Consider the following 15,840-nt stretch of genomic DNA (forward strand, 5'->3'; position numbering starts at 1 on the left):
TTTGCGTGAGCGAGTGAGCCGTGGTAGTTGACACTTGACAGCTTCAGACATGGTTTAGTTTTGACAGAAGCAAGTCAGTAAAGCGATTAAAAGTTTTAATTATCAATTGAGAAATTTATTAAAATGGCTGGAACCATTTTAGAGAATTTAAGTGGTAAAAAACTAGCTGTTTTAGTAAGCGTCATTCTTCTTTGTCAGATAGCGTGCTTTCTAATCGGAGGACTAGTCGGTATGTTAATTTTGAATGACCAAGGCTTAAGTGTAACGCATGGCTAATATAAAGAATTTACGCATGTCATTGAAAACAATGATTAAATTTAAATTTTTTGAAACAAGCCTGTTAAAATTAATAAATTAACCTCTGACCTACGTTAATTTTAAATTCAACGTGTTTTCTCTTAATATTTGACTTTATAAACTTTAGCTCCAGCACCTTCAAATGCAGAGACTGTATTAGGAACGAAATGCTTGAGAGAGGTTCCAATCTCTCAAGACTTTTTTAGTTCCAACTCGTGGGAAATCCCACGTGGCCCTCAGCAGTGTAATAAAATTGATGATATTGGCGAAGAATCTTTTGTCTCAAATCCAAAAGCAACAGCTGACAAAATAGTTTTTGCCTTTCAAATTCCATTACCTAAATATGGCCAGGAACTGGATTATTCTCGTTGGATGCAAAATCTGATTACCGTTTTATGGTTGGATATTGAATACCAAGAGTACAATGTCTTGAGTAAGATAATACCCTTAGCGTCACCCCCCACCCCATAGTGTTCATGTTAGGTTTAGGTTTGTATTAGGCTCAAGGGGGTTAGATTTAAGTTGGATTAGGCTCAAGGGGTTAAGGTTTAAAGCAAGTCTCAAGATGTGGTTTGGTTTAACCAAATTTCACTAGATGCTCCCATAGTTTAGAAGTGGAGTCATAGACCAGGGTTCATACAAACCTGGAAAACAGGGAAAACCTGGAAAAATCAGGGAAATAAATAGTTGACAAAAACCTCAGGGAAATTTCGAATTTTTAGTAAAATTCAGGGAAATCATGGAAATTTAGAATTTTTAGTAAAATTCAGGGAAATCAGGGAAATTTAGAATTTTTAGTAAAATTCAGGGAAATTTAGAATTTTCAGTAAAATTCAGGGAAATCAGGGAAATTTAGAATTTTTAGTAAAATTCAGGGAAATTTAGAATTTTTAGTAAAATTCAGGGAAATTTAGAATTTTTAGTAAAATTCAGGGAAATTTAGAATTTTTAGTAAAATTCAGGGAAATTTAGAATTTTTAGTAAAATTCAGGGAAATCAGGGAAATTTAAAATTTTTAGTAAAATTCAGGGAAATCAGGGAAATTTAGAATTTTTAGTAAAATTCAGGGAAATCAGGGAAATTTCGAATTTTTAGTAAAATTCAGGGAAATCAGGGAAATTTAAAATTTTTAGTAAAATTCAGGGAAATCAGGGAAATTTGCTTCAAACTGGGACCGAGTAATTAAGCAAAATGTACATAAACTTACCCCCCTCCATAGGATTAACATTACACTATACTTTCGAGGGTCATAACTCTGGTTCTACTAGAGAAACGGGGATGTCCTTTGATTATGTAATAGTCCTATTTGCCCCCCCCCACTCCTTCGTTAACATTTGCTCCATAGGATACTCCATATATGGGAAAAAGCCTCTAAAAATCAGGGAAGCATATGGGGAAAAACCTGGATATCTCAGGGAAATATTTTCCCAAAAGTTGTATGAACCCTGTAGTCATATAAAGAGGGTAGACATACTTTTGACTGTTTAAAAATCTTGTTTTTAATGCCAATTACCCACATCCCCAAGAACTTTGTATAGTAGGGGCAAACCACTAGCGCCATCTATTGTCGACTATTGAAAGCTCCTTAAGTCATTATTATAAGACCTGCTTAACATTTTCAATCTCTAAACAAAGTGGAATTCGATATAAAGTATAATAATGTATACAACTTAAATATGTTTACATCTTTAATTCCACAAAATTACATGCTTTTAACCACAGGTGTGGTGTGAAGGTTCGATCTTATTGCAGGGTTCGTACGGAACCTGGATAACCTGGAAAACCTGGATAAGTCAGGGATATGAAAATTAGAGGGAAAAGTCAGGGATAAGTCGGGGATTTAAACGTTTTTCCTAAAAAGTCAGGGATATGTCAGGGATTTCGTTTGGTATATCAAACCATGCTTCAAGAAATGCTAAATATGAGACTGGTGTGATGAAGTGGGCACCTTAAAACTGTCAGGGATATTGCCAAAATTTGGTCAGGGAAAACCTGGAAAAGTCAGGGATTTTCAATGTAAAAATTTCGTACGAACCCTGTATTGATATTTGATAATCCAAGCCTTCCTAAATAACAGCTGTTCGAATTATAACCCAGGGTTGCCACGGGTCAGGAAAAACCTGGAAAAGTCAGGGAATTTGAAAATGGGCCAAAAAGTCAGGGAATTTTAAAAATTTCAGCAAAGTCAGGGAAAAGTCAGAAAGAGTAATGAAAGTTTCTCCTCATCCTCTCTTAACACAGAGTGAACTCTATTGTAATCCTTAAAAATGCTGTCTAGAATTGTTTTTATAAAGTAAATGCCTTTAAAAAAATCCCTTAGACTGTTATTTATAGTTAAAATGTTTCTTATTCATTTGGTGCAACAAATACATTGGAAAACTTAATGTTGATCGAGTTTGTTTAATTATATGCACTTAAAACGAGCTGAAACATTTACACTTTCGGCCTAAAAAGGTCAGGGAAAACCTGGAAAAGTCAGGGAATTTGGTTCTGAAAATTCCGTGGCAACCCTAGTTTGTAACCCCTTTATGTCCCTAATGTCCATTGTTTTGAGTAATGCCACTTTATGTTAACATCCCTTAGGCTTAATGCAGTGAAAAGCAGTAAAGTGTCATTAACCTTTATGGTTTTTAGTTTTCCATTCCGTGCATAGATGGCGCTCGTGTTTTGTCGCACAAGTTGTGAAATGGAAGCCAAGCCACTAATATAATACTGATTCTAAGTGTATATAGTGTTATATGTCCATGGGTGGAGTTGACTGGCCCACAAAGCTTAGCAAAGGCTTTAAAGGGACTGCAAAGAAGGCATCGGCGGGTGGGTAAAAACTATTTGAAATACGTCAGAGGCACGTGACCAAGGAGAGGCGTGGTTCAAAGAAGCTTAGTTCGTTTCATTTCGAAAACCACCACTTCATGGAATTGGCGCTGCAATCTCGCGAAAAACAAGGACTAGATGTTAATTAGTTCCACTCCATGAGGAGCCTTTGTATCTTGGCATACGTGATGTCTGTGACGTTTTTCAAATAATTTTTACGCACCCGCCGATGCCTTCTTTGCAGTCCCTTTAAGTTAGCTTAGGATTAGGTTAGGGTTAGTTGAATTAGATTTAGATTAGGTTCAAAGGGGGTCAGGTTCCCATCTTCTAGCCTTAGTAACTCATGGAATGTAAATTACAAGCGGTGATTTCTCGAAATATTTTCTTTAGCTGAAAAGGCAACATTAACACTAATGGTGAAAGTGGGTTATCGTAACAAAGGTGATGCACATGACAAATGGTCTTTACTCGCTCATTCAACAACAGAACGTACTTTAGATTGTCATATTGATAAAGCTAAGGTAGACAGCTAACATAATGGAAACGCCTTAGTATTTGTTCTAAATATATTAATACGTAACTTAGAAACAAAATGGCTATTTATACGACTGCGAAATGATGTCCCTTTTTGAACTGGGAAGTCTTCACCACGACTATTACTTGATTAACATTGGACTTCCCGTTGTAAATTCGAAAGGAAAATCTGTAAATGATGGGATTGGTTATATCAAGGATATATACATAGCTGTGAGATTGAGTACATTTGTAATCATATTTCACTTATTTTGGGAAACTAACGCCTTTTGTTGTTAATAAAAGGCCATTAATCAAAATGGCGGCTTCACCAAAGTCTGGGTGTCTCTAAAAACCGCGTTTTTCCCCATAATAATCGCCACTATGATTTGGTATTGGAATAGAATTAAGCTGTTGGCAAGGCCACCAATGTTACTAGAAAGGTATTGCATATAGACATAGTTGTGTTTTACAGTGGTGTGCGAGGACTTAGTTCGAGTATCAAGCCAAGTACTCGTCTCGATACTCGATAATAACATATTAACTTAAGATACTCGAGTAAGGTGGGGTGGCGTAGCGGCTAGCGCTTTCGCCTCGCAGCAAGAGGATCCCGGGTTCGATCCCGGACTGTGGCACCGGGTGAAAATCTGTGAACAAATCCTTCTGCGTAGAGTTTGCAAGTTCTCCCCCCGCTTGTTAAAGGAGTTTTCCTCCGTGGTCTAACCCGGTTTCTCCTTTCCATAAAAACTTACCGAGGTCAACGGTAATAGTTAGTATAGGGCGCTGTAGGTTAGCTGTGGCATAGGGGCTAGCCACCACCCCTCTATGCATTGTAAAGGGACCCACCTGTAAACAAGCCACAGGCTTAGTGTGGAAATCCCTTCATAGACCAAGAAATTTAAAAAAAAAAAAATTTAAACTTCTTAAATACTCGACAAATACTCGAGTCCAAGGCTTATAACTTTAGCCGCGAGTACTCAGTTCGAGTATTAAGCCTAGTACTCGACTCGATAACAACATATTAAGATATTCGACAAAGGTTCGAGTAGCTTTTTAACTTGTTAAATACTTGACAAATACTCGAATCCAAGGCTTATAACTTTAGCTATCCATAGATGAGCTCGTTAGCATTTATTTTGAAGATAACCTGTTTTATGTTTAATTGATCACTATATCAATATTTTGAACTACTTAGATATTTGAACAGCTTCGTTATTTTTTAGAAATTTACTCAATACAAGTAAATATTTGAGACTCAAAAAAAAAATACTTGATACTCGAAAGAATTTTTGATACTCGGCTCGATACTCGATATGAAATATTTTTCGTACTCGGACTCAACTCGAAACCCGAAAAAACGGGTCTCGCACACCACTGGTGTTTTTGTGATATTTTAATGATAATTTTTTGTTCAGGATGTTACTGACACTCGGAGCATCAATTACACTTCTTAACTGTTAGTGTGAACTTAAGTATTCTTAAAACACGTATCGCTTCGCAATGTGGTTAATTTTATCTGATTGCAGTTCCTGTTGAGTTTCTGACATTGTGGATTGATTTGCCCTTCACTCTTTTACTCAGTGATGTTCGACAGGGTTTATTCTATTCGTGTCTCTTGAGTTTCTGGCTTGTGTTTTGTGGTGAACATCTGATGGTAAGATACCCATATCCAGTAATCCTGGACCTGTTTGGATTAGTTTTTCGGACACTGTACTGCCAATAGGCATACTTTTATTTCTAACTCTTATATTCATTATTTGCTTTTGCACTCATTGTAGGATGGAAGAAAGGTGAGTACGCTATTGTAGAAGACAGTTACACTTAGAATAGTAAAATGGTTACTTTTACCACCTTATATTACAATTATATCAAGGTCAGAGAAAATTATGTGGGATTGTGGGAAGTCAGGGAATTTTATGATGGGTCAAAACTGAAAAAAAAAAGGAAAAAGATTTCCAACATTTTTGGAAATCTTAGTTGAAGGTTTGAAATCTTGGTTGAAATTTTTAAATATTGGTTGAAATTTTTGGAAATCGTGAAATTTTTGGAAATCTTGAAATTTTTGGAAATCTTGAAATTTTTGGAAATCTTGAAATTTTTGGAAATCTTGAAATTTTTGGAAATCTTGAAATTTTTGGAAATCTTGAAATTTTTGGAAATCTTGAAATTTTTGGAAATCTTGAAATTTTTGGAAATCTTGAAATTTTTGGAAATCTTGAAATTTTTGGAAATCTTGAAATTTTTGGAAATCTTGAAATTTTTGGAAATCTTGAAATTTTTGGAAATCTTGAAATTTTTGGAAATCTTGAAATTTTTGGAAATCTTGAAATTTTTGGAAATCTTGAAATTTTTGGAAATCTTGAAATTTTTGGAAATCTTGAAATTTTTGGAAATCTAGAAATTTTTGGAAATCTAGAAATTTTTGGAAATCTAGAAATTTTTGGAAATCTTAGTTTAATTCTTGAAGTCTTTGAAAATCTGACTTAAAATCTTTGAGAATTTTAGTTGAAATTCGGAAATTTTATGAAATCTTTGAGAATTTTAGTTGAAATTCGGAAATTTTATGAAATCTTGGTTGAAATTTCTGGAAATTTTTCGAAATCTGTTGAAATCATAAAACTTCTATGGAAATTTTGATCTCGGTTGAAATCTTGAAATTTTTCCAACTGTGTTTGAAATATTACAAAATTTTGGTAAAAGTTTTGGAAATTGTAAAAAAATTTCCGAAATTTATCAAATCATTAGGAATTTTTTGAAATCTGAAATCGAGTGTACATATTTTTTTTTTTAAAGTGATCAGCCCCTCAGGAAAAAGTCAGTGTCTTTGTTGAGATTAGACTAATTATATCTCTAAAATACTGTTAGGCTAACGTTGACGCCTTTTTTCTATCTAAAAAAGTTAACAATATTCTTACCCAAAAAGATCAGGGGGAAAGTGCAATTTTTTTTGCGGAAATTTTGTGGCAATTTTGTGGCAACAATATATATTACACCTTAACCTTAAATTTTAGTTACATGGGCTGAGCCTTATTGCTATATTAATACGTTTATACAGGATGATGTTGATAGAAACAAATTAAGAAGTTATTGGAAACATTTGAGTGCTGTAGTCATTGGCTGTTTTTGCCTCTTTTTATTCGATGTCTGTGAAAGGTAATTAATTAAAATTAATCTAATTAGTTTAATATTGTTAAAAGTAAGCATGGGCGAATACCACTTTTTTACTATCGAGACGAATATCGAATACCCAAAAATTTTCTTATCGAATAGTTAGGCTTAACGAAACTTGGCAATTCGGGCTTAACTCCGCCCCCAGCGCCATTATGGTATGTTTTTTTAACAGAATGAAAGCTATATAAGCCCCTCCTCCTGGTATGCTTTTTAGCACTAGTGGAAGGTAGCCTGACGTTGCATGACGTAGTACTGCCAAGTCCCTATTGAATACTTGTCGAATATTAAGCCTACAATTGTCGAATATCAAGGCCTGCTATTGACGAAGTACTAAAGGAGGTTGTTAGTAACAATTTTTTACAAAATAATTATTCGGAAATGAAAATGACTATGCTTTTAGTGAAAGTATATTTTTAGGGGTTAATATTTCACATTTTGTACACATCTTGGTACCTAAAATAGCGGAGTTAGGCCTTGGCCCTTTGCGAAATTGGTTTTCGAATATTTATTGAATAGTAAAGTCGGTATTCGATATTCGTTCGAATAGTAAAAATGGGTTCAAACGAATACCGAGACGGTTATTCGTCTCGATATTCGATCGAATTATTCGCCCACCCTTAGTTAAAAGTAATCACCGATCATTTTTATTACAGGGGAGTTCAATTGTTCAATCCATTCTACAGCTTGTGGACTTTTGATGCTGGAACGAAATTAGCCGTAAGATTCCTGAACTGTACTAATTAACTATATTCCCTTAATTAATATTTAATTTAATTAATGTACATTTATTAATCAATATTTTCAGCTGGCTTTCATCATCATTGCTGGAGCTTCCGCTTGCATTTACTTCTTTTTCCTATGTTATATGGTTTTCAGAGTTTTCAGGAACATTAGCTTCAAAAGGAATGCGTTACCGAGCATGAGCAGTACGAGGAGAATGTTCTATGAGGGTATTATTTACCGTTTCAAATTCTTGATGATGGCCACGTTGATATGCGCAGCTCTGACTGTCATATCCTTCATTATGGGTCAAGTAAGTGTAGAAACTGAGCTTTAAGGGAATGAGAAGCTTCTGATTTATGTAACAAAAGATAGAGTTAATTCCTGTGAATTCAAAAATATCAAGCTTTTAATTAATTCTCCCCCCGATTTCTGCTGCTTATTTGGCCGCAATATGCATTTGAAAATGTTCCTTCATATGATATTATTTGAAATCCGCTTTTTATGAAAGGCTAAAACGTTTCCCGTAGTCTGACGTCACAGATATATTTTTCACGTGAGATGGCGCCACTCTCCGCTATTAGACCCAGAGTTTAGAATGGCGAGCAGCTCGAGACGCGTATAGGATTCCCGCGCTTTTTTCCCCTGACGTCATAGTGATGTCATCAAACGGGCGAACAAGCTCGACAAGACGCTGACGTCACAGATATATTTTTCCCCTTAGAGATGGCGCCACTCTCTATGCTATCAGACCCAGAGTTTAGAATGGCGAGCAGCTCGAGACGCGTATAGGATTCCCGCGCTTTTTTTCTCCCTGACGTCATAGTGATGTCATCAAACGGGCGAACAAGCTCGACAAGACTAAAAAATTATTGATATGTCGAAACTGCTGCAGATTTTTCGTGATTTTTCAACGTTTCCCGTAGGCTGACGTCACAGATATATTTTTCACGTCAGATGGCGCCACTCTCTCCGCTATCAGACCCAGAGTTTAGACTACTGGCGAAAAGCTTGAGACGCCGCGTATAGGATTCCCGCGCTTTTTAAATTCCCCCTCACGTCATTCATAGTGATGTCATCAAACGGGCCAACAAGCTCGACAAGACTAAAAAATTATTGATATATCGAAACTGCTGCAGAGTTTTCGTGATTTTTCAATGGATTTTAAAAATAGAAACTTTGGTTCAATTATATTAAGAACTTGATATTTTGAAAGTAGAGACTCGAAAGTGTAACGTAATACAACTTTCGTGGTAAAATATGATATGAAATTGTAAATTCGTATTCCCTTTAATAATACTTGTACCACGTGATCACATTTGTTTTTCAGGCTAGCGAAGCGAGATGGAAGTACGAAGACAATGTGAAATTGCAGTACACATCCGCGTTTTTCACCGGAGTCTATGGAATGTGGAATTGCTATATATTTACATTGTTGTGCATGTATGCACCCTCGCATAAACATTACCCACCACTTGCAGGTATGTAACGTAACATTCTTTAAAATATAGTTATAAAACATTAGTTCACATTGATATTGATATGAAATGAATTCAATTCAACAAAATTCGATCCAAGCTGAGAAACATTACATGGTTTAAAAGTAACCGTACGAAAAATAATTAATTTTTAACAACATAAACATACAATTCCACGCAGCCATACCTGGTTAGAACACGTGAGAAAATACTTTTCATTCGTCATGATTCGTGACTGTTGCCCACATTTTTCACACAGTTCACGTACACAAGCCTTAAACTTTACACATACTGGCCACAAAACACATACTTGTAACTTGTGCTTTTTCCATATTAACAGTTTAGCTATTTATGTATTTATGTGTATTTGCAACATTCCTAACGTTGCTTTGGGGATTATATAAATCCCGTACTTTGGTATACTATTGTTAGATTTTCGAAAAAGAGTCATGCTAACATTATCTTTGTTTAAAGGGATGTACAATCTGTTATGTAGGGCTTATCTTAATTCCATGACATAGAGCTTTCTTTACTGGGCATGCGCGAATTTCGTATCATTTTCAGTGCTTGAATCTATCCACAGAGTTACTGTCACGTGACATTGGACAATCAGTACTCCAACAATAGTAATATTAATACTTCAAAATATAGTACTTCACACGCCCTTAATAACGGATTGTACATCCCTTCAAAGCATACAATTTAGTTATATAGTTTGACCAAAGAGAATATACCAAGAGGAGCAGAAACTTTGGAAATATAGGACCGGCTCTGAATTTGAAGAAACTAGTTCCGGTGTTCACGTGACCGTGTCGTCTGCTTAAAAATTACCTTTGTACGTCAACGGTCAACCCAGAGATCAACCCTTTGCCACCACCAAAAATAAGCAGTCGACATAATTTAACCAATAAACAAAAGCCGGATCTAGTTACTCCAAAACCGTGGCCGGGCTTTTCAAGAGCCTTGTGAAAGGCTACACTTTCTACTCCTCTTGGTATATTCTCTTTGGTTTGACACTCCATATACTCGTTAATGACAAAGCCTAGCCTCTTAGAGCTGCTCACCAGGTGTCGTTTTCAAATTTATATTGTTTTATTTGTGTCATTTGTGACACACTCGCACAGTAAACGCTTTTAAAAGGGATAGTAGCGTTTAATTTAGAGTTAGAATACCATAAACAAAAAACTAGCTTTGTGGACAATGTAGTAGTAGAGGTAAGTGAACAAAATCTATTGGCCGAAGTAATTACACAAGTATAACATAAGATATATTTTTTATAATGTATTCGAAAAAAGAAAAGGTTCAATTCAACTTCTAAGCTACTATCCCTTATAACATCATGAAGCGTATTTTAAAATCTGATACTGAAATCACCAGTTGGTAATTCCTTGTACATTGTACAAATTAGATTTGACGGCATCAAGCCAAGAAGAGATAGAGTTCAGTTGTCTCACTGCCTCAGATCAACCATCGGCTTCGGAAATCACCGAAGTCTCATCATTGACAGAATTTGCCAAAAAACAAGCCATGGATTAAAAATATACACCCCCTTTTTTTTAAATTTAATACTAGCTGGTATAGTTAAGTATATTGTACGATGTATGTTGATCAATGAATAATGTATTAGGTAGCTACTTAAGTGTAGGAACTAAATGTAAACTTCGTATCGTATTTTATATAATAACTTGATTGGGGTTTAGATATTATTGATTTTAAGAAATTGACTGGAAAACGTACAACACCCATTCTTTTCAGCTCAGTTTTGTTTCAAATTAAGCTTAAAGTCGAGAAAGTGGTTGTGAACGTTTCAAACTTATCAAAATTTTAGTTCAAAATGTTGTGTGTGGTTCACTTTTTTCGTCAAGTTTTCCAGTAATTTTCTTAATTTCTATAGTGAGAGCGTTGTAGGGCTGCTGTTTAGCGGTATCTAGCGAATATACTAGTGGCGCCATCTTTGAACGCAATTTTAAGTATTGAAAAGCTAACAGTGGTGCCATCTTTGAACGCAATTTTAAGTATTGGAAAGCTACCAGTGGTGCCATCTTTGAACGCAATTTTAAGTATTGAAAAGCTACCAGTGGTGCCATCTTTGGACGCACTTATGCTTAGTAAATATAACTGGTGCAAAGCTACAATTAGCGCCATCTTTGGACGCACTTATGCTTAGTAAATATGCCTGGTACAAAGCTACCATTGGCGCCATCTTTGGACGCACTTATGCTTAGGAAATATGCCTGGTACAAAGCTACCATTGGCGCCATCTTTGGACGCACTTATGCTTAGTAAATATACCTGGTACAAAGCTACAATTGGCGCCATCTTTGGAGGCACTTTTGCGTAGTAAATTTACCTTGTACAAAGCTACAATTGGCGCCATCTTTGGACGCACTTATGCTTAGTAAATATGCCTGGTACAAAGCTACCATTGGCGCCATCTTTGAATGCACTTTTGCGTAGTACATGTAACTGGTGCAAAGCTAACAGTGGCGCCATCCTTGAACACTCATTAAGTAGTAAAGTTAAATTTAAATAAGTTCTTTTAAATCTCTGAAGTGTTAAGGGCCAATTTGGAAATGATCATTCAACTAGCTTTCTAGCCTTATCCATACTCCATGACATGTTTTTAAAAAGTAATTGTTGATAATTTCTCCATTATCTCAGTTAATCAAAGCCATATAGTATTTTTCCTATAAGTAGTTTTTAATTGCTACTAGATGTCGCCTCAGTCGACAAATTGCGTTCTACAACTCCCTCACTATACTATCTAATTCAATAATACCCTTGTTAATATTTTAATGTTTTAATATCGATGCTGTTAACAATTTTATACGCGATTTTATTATTGTTTATTTATTGTTTTATCAATATGAAAGACCAAACTAATGTTATTATTTCTCATAGTGCCATTACAATTTGTGTATAATAATTACGTTAGATAATATCTCTAAGCTACTGGCAATAGAATTAAAACCGTTGGATTAAAAGCTAGGATTATGAACAATTAACGTATTTAATTTTACAAAGCCGCTTTACTTTGGTTTTTGAACCCAAGAAGCGCAATCCCTTTGATAAGTGCTTCTTGATTATCTTAATGGGCGCTTAAATTTTTCTCTTGTTATTTTAAAATGTTTAAAACAGTATCACGAAACTCATCATTCCCATTTAAATGGCATTATTTTAATTTTTTTAAATGTATTTGTACCATGACAGTAAAATATTTCTTGTAATTTTACTATTTTTATTAAATGAAATGGTCAGAACAAATTATATCTGTTGGCTTTTGAGAGAGTTTGTGTGCCTACATCAATACCAGGCCTTGGCCTTTAGAAGGTAAGTGCCCCGCGGAAACATAAGGGACTTAAAGCATAGCGCGGCTCCAGTGGATCCCCTACAAGTTGACTTTCCTTACGAACTCCAGTCTTGGCTTGGCGAAGCTAGAGGCATTTGTGGGCGGGATTTATAGGTGCATGTTTAAATGCCGCCCACTAGCCTTTGCCAAGCCAAACCCGGAATTCAGGAGGAAAGTCCCCTTGTAGGCGCGCTATGCTTTAATTGTCCCCTCCCCCTGATCCCCCATCGATGGCCCTGTCTATTTTATTTCATAAATTATGAAAATAATCTTAAATTTTGTTGAAGACATTGCACAAAAAATTATTGCGAATTTATAAATCTTATTTGCTGTTATTTCTCCAGTGTTATGACCAATGAGATAGATAGAGTTCCAATTCAAATCGGCTTACCGCGATACACATTATTTTTATCAAGCAAGTTTATCAAAACATGACAGCGCCACCTGTGAGCCTCTAGCGGAACTAATTACAACTTTTACTCGCTTATTTTCAATCAGAAACATCGTTATGATTTTTATTTCATCTATTTATTAGATTAAAAAGGACTAGAGTTTTTATTATTTAACTTGCTTATTTTATTTAACACGTTTAAAAAACTATTTTGACAGCAGACGGTAATAAAAACGTTCTTCAAGTGATTAATAGGTGGCGCCACCCGTATTTGATAAAGATTCATGCTCGACAAAAAGTGTATCGCGAAACGTCGATCTCGAGATCCCACGTTGTGACTCTAGGTTTATATATATATTCTATCTCATTGGTTATGACGGATCCTATGACGTTTTAAATTTTGGACTTCAGGTGGTAAAGCTTACCCTTCCATCTCGCTTTTTTGCGCCTGCGCTCCAGGTCTTTTGGATCCAGAGAGTGCGCAGATACAGCTATGGGTCAACCCCCTTGTATGTCTCGCTACTAAGGGTTGTCCATCCCCTTTTTTACATCAAAGAGGCTTATGTTGATGTTTGATACGCTCAGATATTTGGGTATGTGAAGTTTAAACAAGTGGCAATGGAAGATGGTTTAGGGGAATACGAAACCACAACGGGCGAAAGGGGGGGGGTCGGCAAGGACTAACTGTTCCCTTATTCCCTCAAACTATGTCGCCCAGTCGCTTGACTTACAGGAGCTCACCATACTCCCGAAGTTGAACTAGGTTGATTTTATAACAAAGAAAATTACACTGTGCCTAAACCCCGACGCGAAAATGTTTTATCTTGTGTATTCATAGCTTCATTAATACATCAATATAGCTAAGGAATTACCTGTGTAATTAAAGGGGCTGGCCGGAGCTGTTGCGGTGAAGGGGGGCTCAAACTGTTGGTTAGCATATTGCTTACCCGCCCACCGCGACGGTGGCGCCATTCCTTATGGCCAAAGAGCTGGGTGTTTTCCCCCTGAACTAAGAGCGGTCTCCCCCCAATAGCGACGGTGAGCTCCTTTAATACCATGCCCCCCCCCCTCTCGGAGTACGGACTATACATTTACCAATTGCACCGGAGCATGGAGCAAAGCACATTCGCCTTCATCCGCCTGATGGAGTGGGCCATGTCTTGAGTAAGTGATGGTGCCCCTTAGCCTCGTCATAAAGCAATCCAGAAGCAATCAGTCCCAATTGATGTATAGTCCTTGTTAAGGCGACTGGCGTCGTTTCTAGGCAACGGTTTTGGCGGAATGATTTTATTTGGTTGCTTACGTACTACGGCCATGGCAACAGTTGCTAGCGTAATCTTTAAGTAATTGTTTTCCAAGCTATCGCGGCCTTACAGTATCGTAAACGAAGCGTTTAAACTGTCAAAAAGTAAACAAGGTAAATAAAAAGGTTTTTCCCGCTTCATATAAATCTGTTTCTCATTCCGTCAAAAGATTATCGCCTTTTCTGTGTATGTAATTCCTTTGACACCTTCGTAATCGAATGCATTCAGGCTAAATCACTCAGCCTTTGCCTGCACAGGCTTCACTTTTCTTAGGCATAAATTCATTGGTACTTAAGCCTTGGTCGTTCTAAATGTTGCACACGAAATCACAACAACATTAAGATAATGATGATCATTTTAAGTTATTATATTAACCACATCGTGTTCATTTATGGTAATAAAATAGACCTGATGTTCGTTTAAGTGTGAATAGTTTCAATTACGCGTGAATAAATGTGAAATTATGCTTTGTTTGCTTATGATTCTTTTGGGAACGTACCTTGACTACAGAGTAATGGCAGCACTCTGCCTTCGACTGTATTAAGCTCTATGGGGAAATAACATGGGGTGCCATTAGTCTGATAATTTAGTCATGGTTTTTGTGAATTACGCGATGTTTTTGATAAAATTTAACATTATTAGGGGTTATTAACATTGGGATATTATAGGGTTAAACTTGAAGAAAGGCAATGCATGCTTCTTTTAGTGTTGTTTGAATGTTAAACATTCTTTAGTCCAAATGTCTACTCCTACTATTATGGAACAAACATATATGGTTCTGTTAGAAAATGTTACCAACTTCAAAATCTAACATCAACAATATGCACAGTTTAAACACTTTGTAATCAGTGTTAATTTTCTATAAATGTTAGAATAGCTAGGGTTTGGTGTGTTTTTAAGGGCAGGGCTTCGCTTACGACCCCTCTAATATAGCGTTGCTTATTAAAATTAACCTTATTCAGTAACAAAGCTATTCAAATACTAAATTAAGCATGTGATTATGACGTAAGATACTTTGACGTCATTAACATAAACCAAACTTAATTTTTAATGAATTAAGGAGTTTTATGGGACAGTTAAATTTTTCCCTTCAGTGGCAATGGAATCATTACTAAATCGTTCCTAAATACTTTCTTTATAAGACATCATTTGTTTAAAAACATTTGTGAAAGTTAAAAATTTTCTATTAAATTAGATTATTTTTTGTAAAATTAATCAGTTTGGGAAAATGTCACAATTGCTTTCAATGCAAGGCCATAAAATGCTTATTTTGTGGGTAATAGTATTTTTACTGTTACTTCTCGCCTTTGTTTGCATTTCATCGTTAGTATCTGATAGGCAAATTAAAATCTTATCTCTCGCTCTATTGCTTTAAACAAAGATAAGTTCCATATCTTTTAGTTTTACAACTGTTCCTTTCCCTCCTCTTGTTGCTATGGTTTCAAAAAAGTCGTTCTTTCAATTATTCCTTATCAGAAGTGGTATAATAAAGAAAAGTATGACAGTTAAAGCAACTCTCGGGTATGGGTTAGTTAGTGGGCAAATGCCACTAGATGCTCCCATAGTCGAGGGGTGGAGTTGAATGGCCCTCTATGCTTAACAAAGGCTAGTTTTAGCTCCGCCCATTTGGATCCATTCTGATTGGTTCCAAAGGCTAGTTTTAGCTCCGCCCATTTGGAACCATCCTGATTGGTTCCAAAGGCTAGTTTTAGGTCCGCCCATTTGGTTCCAGAGGCTAGTTTTAGGTCCGCCCATTTGGTTTCAGAGGCTAGTTTTAGCTCCGCCCATTTGGTTTCAGAGGCT

At 36.1% G+C, this 15,840-nt stretch overlaps 2 protein-coding genes across 2 annotated transcripts in view; both read left to right on the top strand.

Annotated features, from left to right (window-relative positions):
• Nucleotides 1-18: 18 nt before the first annotated feature.
• Nucleotides 19-12,260, top strand: wls (Wnt ligand secretion mediator). Its single transcript, XM_089864546.1, has 12 exons — nt 19-229; nt 425-730; nt 3,502-3,632; nt 3,697-3,858; nt 3,931-4,067; nt 5,040-5,080; nt 5,151-5,278; nt 6,680-6,777; nt 7,449-7,512; nt 7,601-7,828; nt 8,846-8,996; nt 10,402-12,260. The coding sequence occupies exons 1-12, from the start codon at nt 124-126 to the stop codon at nt 10,527-10,529; spliced, it is 1,680 nt and encodes a 559-aa protein (XP_089720672.1). The 5' UTR covers nt 19-123; the 3' UTR covers nt 10,530-12,260.
• Nucleotides 12,261-13,990: 1,730 nt separating this feature from the next.
• LOC149709122 (DNA-binding protein RFX2-like) overlaps nt 13,991-15,840 on the top strand; it is a 33,670-nt gene continuing 31,820 nt past the window's right edge. Inside the window, exon 1 of the mRNA XM_089864550.1 lies at nt 13,991-14,150. The gene's annotated coding sequence lies outside the window, so the exon portion shown is untranslated. The remainder of the gene's footprint in view (nt 14,151-15,840) is intronic.

This window comes from Phalangium opilio, unplaced genomic scaffold, assembly GCF_054372755.1.
Source record: "Phalangium opilio isolate 3A_F unplaced genomic scaffold, DU_Popi_V2 ptg000013l_1, whole genome shotgun sequence".
NCBI lineage: Eukaryota > Metazoa > Arthropoda > Arachnida > Opiliones > Phalangiidae > Phalangium > Phalangium opilio.